At 34.0% G+C, this 13,531-nt stretch overlaps 1 protein-coding gene across 1 annotated transcript; it reads left to right on the plus strand.

Annotated features, from left to right (window-relative positions):
* The first annotated feature begins 7,486 nt into the window (after positions 1-7,486).
* On the plus strand, positions 7,487-9,452 carry LOC143623212 (LIM domain-containing protein PLIM2b-like). The gene is made up of 4 exons (XM_077094169.1): positions 7,487-7,698; positions 7,915-8,014; positions 8,233-8,345; positions 9,043-9,452. Exons 1-4 carry the CDS (start codon positions 7,564-7,566, stop codon positions 9,370-9,372), a joined length of 678 nt encoding a protein of 225 aa, XP_076950284.1. The 5' UTR covers positions 7,487-7,563; the 3' UTR covers positions 9,373-9,452.
* Positions 9,453-13,531: the final 4,079 nt, after the last annotated feature.

The following is a 13,531-nucleotide window of genomic DNA, read 5'->3' on the forward strand; positions in this document are numbered from 1 at the left end:
TTCTTAAGGCATGGGGGCGTGTTTCTTTGTTTTCTTGTGTTTTCTTCTGTTTTTCTTCGTCTTTTTGCTTGTTTCTTCGTTTGGGGCTTGGTTTCACCTGAAATTATGTTTTATTATGATAAGTAGCCTTTCATGCTATGTTATTAGATAGAAATTGCAGTTTTTAGAGATTATTTGATGCCGAAAAGATGTATATTTCTATGTACATCAACATGTGTCCCTCCATGTGTCCCCACGTGGCACTGCGCTCAGTCACGTGGCACACGTGGCAAGCTTACTGGGTTACGCGATAATCTTAGTCGCGATACGCGATGAAGGCCCATCGCGTATCGCGATCCATTAAAATAAGAATGACCATTAACCCATCACTATACGCGATAGATCCTAAACAAGACCCATCGTGTATCGCAATGGGTCAGCCAATCAGCCCCTATAAATAGGGCCATCAGCCCTCATTCACAACTCACAACTCAGTTTACACACTCTCTCTCTCACTTAAATACACTCTCTCACTACCTCATTTTGCGAGCAGCCGACCCTCCTCGAAATCCATCCAAAAATTGTGCTGATCCTGATGTTGCCTTGAAGTACGTGCCACCCGAGGCAACCCGCCGCATCACCTTGAAGTGCGTGCCAAAGAAGTTTGACGATCGGCGAACATCGATCTGCATGCAAGAAGGTGTTGATCAAGATTCTCGAGACACGTGAATGCGTTGAAGTGCTGCCCGAGAGTCTTGGAAATATAAGCCAAACAAGGTAGGGATAATGCCCAAATAAAATATTAATATAATATTAAAAAGGCTTAGCCCCTAGTCGAGGGTATACTCGGTACCTCTAGAATAATAAAGAAAATATAACAAAGAAACATATAAATAAGAAATAACGATGTAAAGTATATCTTTGTTATTAATATTATTATTGTTATTATTATTTGAGTTTCTTAAATAATAAGTAAATAAATAAAGTATACGTTTTTTAAAGAAGAAGAAACGTAGTGTTAGAGAAATAAACAAGTAAAACTAAAGGTTTAAACTTGTAAAATAAAGAAAAGATGTTATGAACTAAAGGTTTATAAAGAAAATATAATCGAGGTAAAGATTATACAAAATAGACTAAAGGTCTAAAGCCAGATTAAAGATCTGGTAATAACAAAAGTTTATACTCGTACTATAGGTCCGAGATAGCAAAGACGAACCGATCAGTGAAGTGAGGCTGATCCTTTTAAAAGGTGAATACGCCCAACTCTTATAACTTGTATTAATCAAGTCAAATAAAATGATAACATGAGATTACGTAAACATTATGAACAAAAGTAATCGATGGCCCTTAGGTTGCCGTGTACGTTTGTTTGGATCCTTACATATGTGGAAGATGGTAGGCACACCGCGCCACACCTGGTTATATGCCTATGCCACGATGGGCCAAACCTAAGTTATGTTCGATAGAGGGTAATCATGTGTATACTGATGGTAGCTAAGTAATCTCGAACGATGCGGTGTTTGCTGAGCGGTTTTGAGTAGAGCTTAAGTTTATATATAATCGTGTTTTAGTTTTCAACTTGAATATTCCTAAGCCACGATGAGCCGAGACCTAAGTTATGTCTCGAGGGGTAATTAAGTAAATAAAATATTTATGCGTCAGCTTATTCACCAGCATGTGTTGTTGACGTATTTTCAAACTATTTTACATGTAATGAAGGATAAACGCATGAAGAATCGAAGTTGAAATCTAGGCGCTATGATGGCATAGATCATTTTGTTAAATATTAATTAAATGGTGGTTTATATAAACAATGAATATTTTGTAAACACTAAACGGGTATTTTATAATCTCGTCTTTTGATATGTAGATATTAACATTTTAATCCACGCTAATATATTTTCTGCATTAACCCGTAACTCTGATTAATTTACAAAAACGATACCAACATTTGGGTCACACGCCTAGGCCGTAGTTTGGGGTGTGACAGTTTGATAGATATCCAGTTGAGTACTTTACTCCTAGACCAGTGACAAAGGTTTTTGGGTTAGAGGATGCCCGGAGAGCCAGGATTTGTGAGCTTCATGATCTGCCATCGTTGGTTCCAGTCCGACAGGGACAAAAGGCTCCACCTCCTCTAGGTACAGCAGCGGGGGTTGCCATGCATATGGGTGTTCGGACTCATTGCCGGCATGTGTTTATCCCACGTATGATGCGACCACAGCATCAATATCCAATTCGCCAGCCGCCACAACAGCCGCAACAGCCAGTCACACTCGACATGATTTATCAGTAGCAGTTGATTATATTGGCGAGGCAGGAAGAGGCACGGGCCCACATGGCTCATCGTGATGATCAGATTATTATTTACTCATTTGCAGGTATCACTTCCTCCTACACTTATTGAGCATGCGGAGCACCCCGATGTCGGTGGCGATGCTCAGATGGATGATTAGATCGAATTTCAGCAGATTACCAGTTACATTTTTGGTTTTATTTTCCCTTTATTTTGTTTTTGATTATCATGGTCTGTATTTATTATTATTATATTAGGAAAAATTGTATGAGTACCCGGATGGGTAATTTGTATATTAATTATTGGTTTGATGTCTACTGTATTGATTTATTGTATATTTTATTGTATTTGGAACTTTGTGGGTGTAGTTCACTATAAACCCTCACGAGATCCCACTTGTCCATTCGGGCTACCGGGGGGTCTGAAGGGCTTGTTGCACATGCTAAATGCAATCGTGATTCCTACGAAAGTGAGTTAGGTCTTTTAACATTTTTAATTCAATTGACAAAGTTTATTATGAAATTAATTAATTCGGCACGGTAATTTTTTTAAAAAACTAACAGAAAAATCATTTTTATATAACTCTTAAAAGACCTATATCTTACACTTGTGAGAAAGCTTGCTTCTACACGTTCGAGGTTTTGCAAATTCGGTTGTTCGGTTGGTATTTGGATGAGACAAGTGTGCACGAGTGTTTACGAGAGTTTACGAGCCGCATTTTTGCATTGCATTGTCATTTATATCAGGTGATTTCAGTTCATAATCTATTTTGTTATTTTTGGTTTTAAGTGTTAGAAGTGTAATTGTATAATTGCTAGCAGAACTATCACATTAGAGCCCCGAGTTTTTCAATTATTAAACTGTCAATTTCAACCACGTCCCTTAAATGTTCATTAATTGTTTAAATATTTTAACATTGAGGACAATGTAAACCTCAAGTGTGGGGATGAGGGAAATTTGAAAATTTTAGCTCGATAGTACCTCAAAGAGTGTTCGGAAACCAAAGTTATTAACTGTTAATTATTGTCATTAATGGCAAGTTATATGTTTCTGGTCAATGTTGGTTTTTCAGCTTCTCGATAGTTTTCCTAACCATTTTTTTCAAAAAAAAAAAGAGAAGTTGAAAATGGGTTCGTTTAGGCGGGGATAACGAGTCAAGGAGACGGGTATACATGTTTCATAACGGCAGCCCATAATTCCAGGCATATTGTGAGATAGCCCCCTATACTTAATACACATATTATATAATAAATAAAAAAACATGTTTTATCATTTATTGAGGGAAACCAATGTGTTTTACAGAATTAGAACTTGCTTGTCATATGATTATCGAGATCTTATACCACCACCTGTATGGAGATTAGGACTTTAGAAAACCCGTACATACATCCCCCCCCCCCCCCCCCGCTAAATAAAATTCCTTGTCCAACATTATCCCCCTAGAAACCCATTTGAACCTCATCCCTTTTCATTTGTTAGACCGAACATTACACACCAGTTCAGCCTTGGCCTTTATTTTATTTTAACCATGTGTGATGAAATCCAGTTCGTTATCAAGTTGTATATAGTCAAAAGAGTTGTAAATATGTGAATGTCAAAGTTGTATGTCTTTGTTTCAGTGTATTGTTTACTAGTTGTGCACAAAAAAATGTAAAATTCAGCAAAAAGCCAAAAAAAAAGTTCAGTTTATATTCAGTTGTGTAATTAGCAGTTTGATTGTTTCTTATTAGTTGTCTGTGTATTTGTAAAACTGGGTTTCATCCACATTAGTCACTAAATATGCCTAATCCGCACCCAAACCTAAGCCTCAGCAAAACCTTAGTCCGATTCTTTATGCAATCGGTGGGTAATGGGTGGAGATAAGACTTGCCTTCAAGCATATTAAGTTGTGACTCGTATTTGGTATTTGAGGTAATAGACATATACTAACACATCTTTTGCTAGTCCAGATATTAAACCGAGAGGAGTGTTGATAGTGTGAGGGGTATGAACATGTGTGCCTTCACCGGAAACAAAGTACACTCGTCTGAGCGGCTCTGTTGTTTTTATAGCATCATTTAATCTTATTTGTGGGATGTCAATATGGAAAGTGTCAGTCTTGGAAACTGGGTATGACCTTAAACCTTACTAGTATTAATGGCGATAATTCACATACCTATGATGGAGGTTAATGTTTACTTTAGAGTTTGCTTGAGGGCAAGCAAAAGATAAGTGTGGGGATGTGATGGTTGGTTAATTTGTATATAGTTAAGTTCGTTTATTTACCGGTTTTAACTGTTTATTGTGGGAACTTCGATACTTCATACGTTTTTATTGTATTTCAGGTCATAGACGTTAAAGCACTTAATTTGGACCTGTTGATGCACATAATGAAGATCCGAGACGTCCAACACGCGAAAAGAAGAAAATAATATTTTATTGCTGATGAGAAGACCCAACACGTATCGCGATGGGATTAAATAATATTTTGTTGACCATGGTCCATCGCGCTACGCGATGGACCCCAGAAGACCCCATCGCGTATCGCGATGGGTGACGAAGTCGGGAAAGTTAGGGTTTTTATGTTTTGTATCTTTGGACGACCCTATCATTCGGAGGGTTTGACGGGACGTACCTACGCCGTCTAACGTTACGACTTCGGTTGTTCGTAAGGTGGTTCTCATTTCCCCTATTACTCGACCTCGGCTAAAGGAACGGGAGGACGACATTAATTGGTTTCATTTACTTTACGCTTGAATACTTATCACGTTACGAATGTTAAATCGTGTCTTTCATATATATGTATACTCAAAAACTTATGAAAACTCACCAACTTAATTGTTGACAAATATATTATTTTCAACATGCTACAGGTTGAATCGATGGCATGCTAAGGATGAAGATCATTAGTATACCTTAGGATATTTGAATAAAGAACTTATTATTTGTTTTGATGAAGTGTTTCGTTTAGGCGCTTTCTAGAGCTAAGAGAGGACGAATCCATCATTCCGAATCATACCGAGATCATATCTATGTTCATTATTATGATAATTGAAGATTCTATGATGTCGATGCTCGGCTAAATCCTTCGAGTCATACCCGGGATGTAGAGTTTGTATCATTTTCAACTTTCTCATGCATTAAGAACAAATACTTTGTAACTATTATTTTATTAATCTACGAGTATTAATGTTTAGTATTGTTGTGCATTCAGTCGGTTTAGGTTTACGTTGATCAGAATGATTAGTTTGTCGGTTGCTATAATAATTGCTCATAGGATTGTTTTGACTAGTTGAATTCAATGAAGAATGCAATTTCCATTAGTTGAGTCACACTGGTAGGGATTGTTTGAAAACCACTGTCATGTGTTAGCGTTTGTTGGCGCCTAAGGTTTAGCTCGTTAGTCAGTCTGTGTTAATCAGTGATAGTTAATTTGTTAGGTTGCATGAGATTACTGTTTGTGTGCATTCTTGAACCCCGGGTGTGATTTGATTTTATTAATTGTTTGAATTTGTTAAAGTGTTTAAGCAGTATTAAAACTCAATCCTATTTGCTTGTGTGATCAGCACTACCAGTCATACTTCATAATCTTAGAAATAGTTTACACGATTACATTGGCTACATACTCCTCGTGTTCGACACCCTACTTACCCTAGTTTGCTTAGATAATTAGGAACTTGATTTAATTGTTTTTAACTAGATAGTGACAATCTAGTATCAATAAACACAAGTTGTTTGATGAATGATACCATTATCAATACAAAATTCGCTTATTTGATCATTAACAAGTCTTGATAGAAGATATGTCACAGATAACATAGACTGGCAACAAGATACTATCGGAATCACCACTTGACACCTTCCAAGATAATCACAAACAGACTTCCAAGAATCAGGGTTTCAACGAAAACCCTAAATTTGCATCAATCGCTAAATCGAAGACCAGCCCATGAATAAGAGCATTGATAGCTCTAATACCATGTCAAAATGTATACCATAAGCACTTATGTTATTATTACTTTCAATCTCTTGATCTTGATTATAATACAAATCAAGAACCCTCGTACAATAAACCAATCAATCACCAATACAACAATCTGATTACAAGCTTAACAATATATCAGACTAACAATTCACCTATACAATGAATCTAATTCTAGATCGTTATACTTAAAGAACAAACTAGACGGAAGCGATAGAAACCAAAAGACGATTATAAAATATTTTTTGTGTGTGACTCTCTGCATAAACATCCCTTTATATAGTGATATAAACCCACTAAAGCCCAATACAAATGAGGGCCAGCAAAAGGTAAAATATCAAAAGTGTCTTCAGAACAGCCCAATAGCATCACCATTAAGTCCATAAGCTCCTTAAGTTAACATAAGACCAAACTCCTTAGAAAGCCCAACAATAGATCCATTTTTGATCCAATACTCAAAAAATAAAATAAACATATATTACAATCAAAACAACAAACAAATATACCATATTAGATTAAAACTACAAAGAAATTACCAGATCAAATATTCTCTGGTGATCTTTCAACAAATTTTTGTATATTATTTATAATACTATCATACATTTTAATCATAGCTACCTTAAATTTCATTATACTTTTATTCAAGTTAATTTATTTACTATTAGTTTTATACTTGTTATTTTTAGTTATTGAATTAATGAATTATATGTATCATGTTTTAATTTATTAATGAAATTAAATTTATATTATTTATTTAATAAACAAACAAATATGTTCATTTATTTGATAAATGAATGAACAATGTTCGTTCATTTTTAGTGCGATTATGATCCTTTATTTACACTCGTTAACACAAAACCAAACGAGTTCATTTACTAACAGACATAAAGAAGAAAATTTGTTCATATAAGTGTTCATATTAGTTCATTTGTTCGGTTAAAGTTAAATGAACAAACACAAACATGCATCTATTTATATATATCTGATAAACAAATGTACGGAGTATCAATTATAAAGTTGACTCTTGGTCGTTGTGTATTGTGATGTATGTGATTCTTGTTTTATTTGGGAAAAGTAAAAACTTATAAAAAAAAACTCTTGCTTTCCTCCATATGAGGATCACCAGTCATGTGTTAGCATTTCATTAATTCATTCTAAATCTGGTCAGCAAACCATTGCCAACAAAATTAAAAAAATTTAGAATGAATTCAATTTTCAACACATTCTTTTCCCTTTGATCCTCATTCAATTTATTATTTCACAACCCAGTTTTGTTGGGTTCTTTTCCTTTAGTTAAGATTCATATGTTTGCATAAAAATAAAAACAATGTCTTTCACAGGAACTTTGGATAAATGCAAAGCTTGCGATAAGACTGTGTATTTTGTTGATTTATTGTCTGTTGATGGGATTACTTATCATAAAGCCTGCTTTAGATGCACTCATTGCAAAGGCACTCTCGCGGTTTGTTCAGTTCCTATCGCCTCTTTTCAAGTTTATTATTAATTCCAAATTTGACATGGGTTGATATTGGATTATGGTGTCAAAATTTTCTAGATTTTGTATATTCATATATATTATGCGCATTTAAACAAAATTTTACATGGAAATTTTATGTTAAAAAACAGCTACTTTGATCGTAAAAAGTCTAGTTTTTTTATGTATAAGAATCTATTGCAGATGAGCAGCTACTCATCCATGGATGGTGTTCTTTATTGCAAGCCTCACTTTGAACAACTCTTCAAAGAATCCGGGAATTTCAGCAAGAATTTCCAAACAGGTAACATCTATAACTAATATTATACACAATGTATGCATGCGTGTAACGTATATATGCATGTTTATGATGTTCAAAAGCTCATTATTCATTTATTCCTTTTTTGCAGGGAAACCAGAACGAGAAAGCGGGGTATGCTAATCACACAATTCTGTTATATTTTGATGAGAAACTGTATCCATTAAATTCTATATATGATTATGATTAAAGTGAATATTTAGACGTTAAATTTACGCTGCAGTCGAGATCAGCTCCGAACAAACTTTCTTCTATGTTCTCTGGTACCCAAGACAAATGTAGACAGTGTAACAAAACTGTCTACCCCTTGGAAAAGGTTAGTACCATATGATTACTATTACACCACCATGCATTGGTACAAGCAACAATTTAGACGTCATACGATAAGAAAACGATATGTACGTTTAATATATCCGTTAATGAAAAAAATTAGTCCGTTGAGGGGGTCTCTTGGGGTCAAGATACCCCTAACTGCATGTGACTAAAGACATGCATCTCATTATTAATGCATGCTTTTAGACACTAAGGGGCATGTCTCTCATATCAAGTTAATATATGTGATATGAGCACGCTGCGGAGTCTGATCCGCGAAACTGGTACTTACTACAAATTCTTTCATAAACATATCAAGAAGCATGGATCGAATAAACGCTGATGACATGTATATTAACAGGGTTTAGTAATAGAGAAATGAATAAATAACTTAAGTAAAGGAAAAAAGACATCTAGAGTAATCAATTTAAATTGGCTAAGTGAAAGCCCAATAAGGAGCCCAATAACTTATTAGGCTAAGAGACTGTTTGGAACCCATCACCTAAGTCATTAAAAAAGCTAACTGATTCAACATGTTTATAAATCTGACTAATTCAAAGGTTCCATAACTGAGATTTCGGAGGTTTACAATTGGTGAACCAAATTAAGAGACTATCAAACATACCCTAATAGAGTGAACATTTATAATATGAACTACACGTGTATGGTTACGCTTAGGGAAATTTAATGAACATTTATAGGTGACTATGGAAGGAGAACCATACCACAAACAATGCTTCAAATGTGCTCATGGAGGCTGCCCTCTTACACACTCATCATATGCTGCCCTTAATGGTATTCTTTACTGCAAACACCATTTTGCTCAACTCTTCATGGAGAAAGGAAACTACTCGCATGTCCTTGAGGCCGCCAACCGAAAGAGCAATGCCAAGCCAGAAGATGTTGCGCCTGAGCTGCCACCGCCACAAGAGGATGGTGACGGGGATGGAGGTGGAGGTGTAGGTGAAGCCGAAGATGATAGTCAACCCGAACCACCACCCGAAGAGGAGAAACCGCCGGAAGACGACTAGTGATCCAATATATATTCATATACTTAATATATACACACACAAATCTTGGTTTCTTTGTTAATGTAACTTTGTCAAGACCGTTTTTTTTAATGTGTTAACCATTGAAATTGTTAGTTTTCAGTGGTTTTACTTTTAATATTTTTGTTTTATGTTGAAAGTTGATGACTTATAATTTGTAAACTTTTAAAATTCAATTATATACCAAGGAACTGTCTTGAGGAAATGTGTATACGTGTGAAATAACATAAGTTATTGTTTCATTAATAATTTAATTTCAGCAATGAAAATTTTAGTTTGCATCGATTGACTCTTTCTAACTTTTTATTTTCTTTCTGCAATGAAAATAGTTGGTATTAAAATATTAATCAGTCATTGAGGAATTTTTATAATTAGTTTTATTTAATTTCACATGTAATTCAATTAGAACGTTCGCATATGCTGCCAAACGTACAAGTTTCCATTTTTACAAGTTCACTTCATGAATAATAAAATGAAAAATATGTTATTGTTAATAATCGAACTCAAGAGCAAGGTTAAAATAAGCAGTAAAACTATCATAAGAAGTGTAAGAAGTGTTTTTTACCCTTAAAAAGGTAAAACATACCGAACTAACAAAATAAAACACACTGAACAAAAACACACTAACAATATTCACCATCAGATGATCACATCCAACACCCGATATTACTTCTCACACTTCTTACAAATAACTCACTTCTTATTCTAACCCCACCCTCGAACTCAATACCTTGCTTTTAAAATATTTGTGGATCACCAACTCAATTATGATGAATTGATATTAGCCTTCTCTTTTTCTTAATTGGTATAGATTCATAACATTTCATTTTGATTTCGTTTAAAATACAAATACAAATTATTCTTAACAGTCTTATGTATTTTAGAAAATGGATATAGAATAATAATCAACTTTCAAGTTTATTTTAATTAAGTCACTCAGGAAAATTATGTAAATCTTATAAATCCATAAGATATGTTATTATGTATATTATTAAATTTAATTTTTTTTTGTTTTATTTTTTTAACCACCCGTGTATCACATTGGCATTTTCATAATCTAGAGTATGCTTCATTCATTCATTGGGTGATAATAATTTGTACCAATAAATTAACTAGTAAATTCTTAACTTTTGCTTAATCCGTTGCTAAAAACAAACTTCCTCGCGTAATTATCATAGATTTACCATACTTGACTTCCATCCGATTTCGCTCACAAATAATGCATGTTTTCTCATTCCGCTCATGATCATATCCATGTCAGGGAGTGAAATCAAATGTAAATTTTCACTAGTATATGAGTGTGATTCTTCTTAGCAATGAAAATTAAAGTTTAAAGTTGTCAGTATAGACATTATCGGGCAATATTGAGGCTTGTATTATTAATACAAATTTTCTAATTAATTAAGCCATAAATTTGATATCGACGATAACTTGGCATCGGATGAACGGTGTAAATTAAAATGACTTTTGATGTTGATCTCAGGAGTTGGTCTTGTTTGAAAATGAAGTTTCAGTAAACGCCTGTTGATGTCGGTCACTACGATTTGTCTTGTTTGAAAAATGAACCAATAAAAAGACTAATTCATGGATTATGGTCCCGCTGTAGAGTGATGCTAAAATATTCATTATATGGTAGCCCCATGGTGTGGAAAAAGTGAGGACACATTAATAATATTTTTTTAGAAGTGATAAATGATACACAAACAATATCAAGAAAAAATAGTACACGAGTGAACAAACCTTAAAATAACAACCCAACGATTTCTTCTATCAAAACTATGTCATGATTTTTTTTTTACAAATGATCAGCTAAGTCCAACCACCTGACTACACCAACTGACAAAATGTCATCCACGCCCGATTATCCGGGTACACCCACAATCAGAACGTAAGATAAATGGATAGACATTTATGAGACCGAATATATTTCACACTTATTTTTTTAGGAATATTGGATTTTAATAATCCCTATTAAATTTTATTGGCCGATAATAATCCATATTCGTTTTATCGCCACTGGCGGTCTCAAATTCAAAAAAGTTGGCCCCCAATGGTTCTCTGTTAAAAATGACTTAACGGCGTTATAGTTTTTCCTGAATTTCAAACCAATGTTTTAGGGCTTTTGATTGTTAGAAGGATACAAGTCGATTGTTGTAAAACAAAGCTTGAAGCAATGATCCAAACGGCTTGATTTTGGTTAATTGTAAGTTCAAACACCCGAATTGAAGCATTGTTTTGTCATTTTGAAGCATTATTTCAAACTAAGTTTTGCACCAATCGTCTCGTATCCTTCTAACGATCAAAAGCCCTAAAACATAGGTTTGAAATTCAGGAAAAACTATAACGCCGTTAAGTCATATTTTAACGGGGGACCGTTGGGAGGCAACTTTTTTGAATTTGGGACCGCCAGTGGCGATAAAACGAATAGAGATGATTATTGGCTAATATCATTTAATAAGGATTATTAAAACCCAATATTCCTTTTTTTAATTGTTTAAAATCTAAATAGGTAAGAGTACTAATGCGTCGTATTAATCTCACAAACAACTCCTTTGAACTTTATATATCAAGTTACGTCGTATTTAAAGACTCTGTTATAAGTTTTCATCTCAACTCAAGAGTCGATCAAAACAATATTTGAATTACAATATATTATTGAGGTTGTCCACGATAAACAAGTTCAACTAGTTTTTAACTAGGGCATATATCAACCAATGTTTAAGCTACTTGTAACATTAGATACTTATGTAGCTCTTGGGATTTTATAAAGCTTGGCTCTACTAGTATGCATGGACGTATTTGAAACAAAAGTAATTTTAAGCATATAATTATGAGAACCGCATAAATATTTAATGCATCGTGTATGATGATATGATAGTTAGAAAGAGAGTTGTCTGAGCTAAATGGTTAATTAATCTGAAAGCACAATTAAAACAAAACAAAGGTACGATTGTTTATACTCATATTTGTTATTTACTATATAACAATTAAGTTACTGAATAAAGAATATTTTACATATTTAACATGGTATATATTTTTATTTGTACCTTATACATCATTCAATCCCCATCATGTTAAACTTGAGAGCCTCGACAAGGACATTCTTGAGAGCAATTTTAAATATACTTCTTGCGATTCAATATCAATTAGATCGCACATTTTAATATTTTCCTAAAAATTACTTTTATCATTCATGTTTAATTTTGATGGTATGATCACTCATTCACTCTTATAATTATCAATCATATGATATTTATTTAAGTCAATGATCTTTCAGCATGTATGTTGTGGAAACACCATCCATGCCACATAGGCATAATGACATCGTGAACAGCACGGCGCCTCAAACAAAGTTGGCGCTATGGAGGTCTAGCGCCATCTACATAACGGTGTCCAACCAAATTGTTGGTGGGGTCCACCCCACTAACAAACGATCACAAATTATTATTTTCCTTTTTTGTGTTTTCTCTTTTAAATAATTTAATAATTGTTTCAATTGGTTAATAGCTAGTTAACTCATAACACTTAAGTTAACGTGATAACTAGTTATCTACGTGACAGTAATGTAACTTGACAACATAGTTTTTCCACAAAGGATAAATAATCATTAGGCCATATAAGTATATCTTAAAATCTATTTGGTGATGTGTTGGTACCATAAACATAGATTCAAGTTGAAAATAACAAGAGGAGAATGATGTTGAAAAGGAAGTAAAGGAATGCGTGTTGTCCAAGAAAAACATCATTGTCACCTAACATCTCCACTCCACTCACCTTCCACATGTCACATGAGTTTTATTTATGCTATCCATAACAACGTGTCTTTAATATATTAATAAAATATTTCTATAAAGAGAATTCGGATAAATAAGAGAGGGTGTATTATTCATGCAATGATCAATCATGTACTGTCAGCTAATGTCTATCATTAAGTACCCATAAATCATAAAATCATGGACTGCACCTATCTGCAAACACCCTTGGAACGTTTTGTTTTGTTTTGTTTTAATTTGATTATTAGAATATAAAAAGAAAATGGTGTGGCTTTATGTGGCAAAAGTTTACCACATGGGTTTGAAACTTTGAATCCATGCATGAGTACATAGGTGGCGGTGGTTTTACCACATGGGTTTGAACCTTG

The sequence above is a fragment of the Bidens hawaiensis genome, unplaced genomic scaffold (genome assembly GCF_021521415.1).
Source record: "Bidens hawaiensis isolate Kalapana, Puna unplaced genomic scaffold, B.hawaiensis_p1.1 tig00003356_1, whole genome shotgun sequence".
Lineage (NCBI taxonomy): Eukaryota > Viridiplantae > Streptophyta > Magnoliopsida > Asterales > Asteraceae > Bidens > Bidens hawaiensis.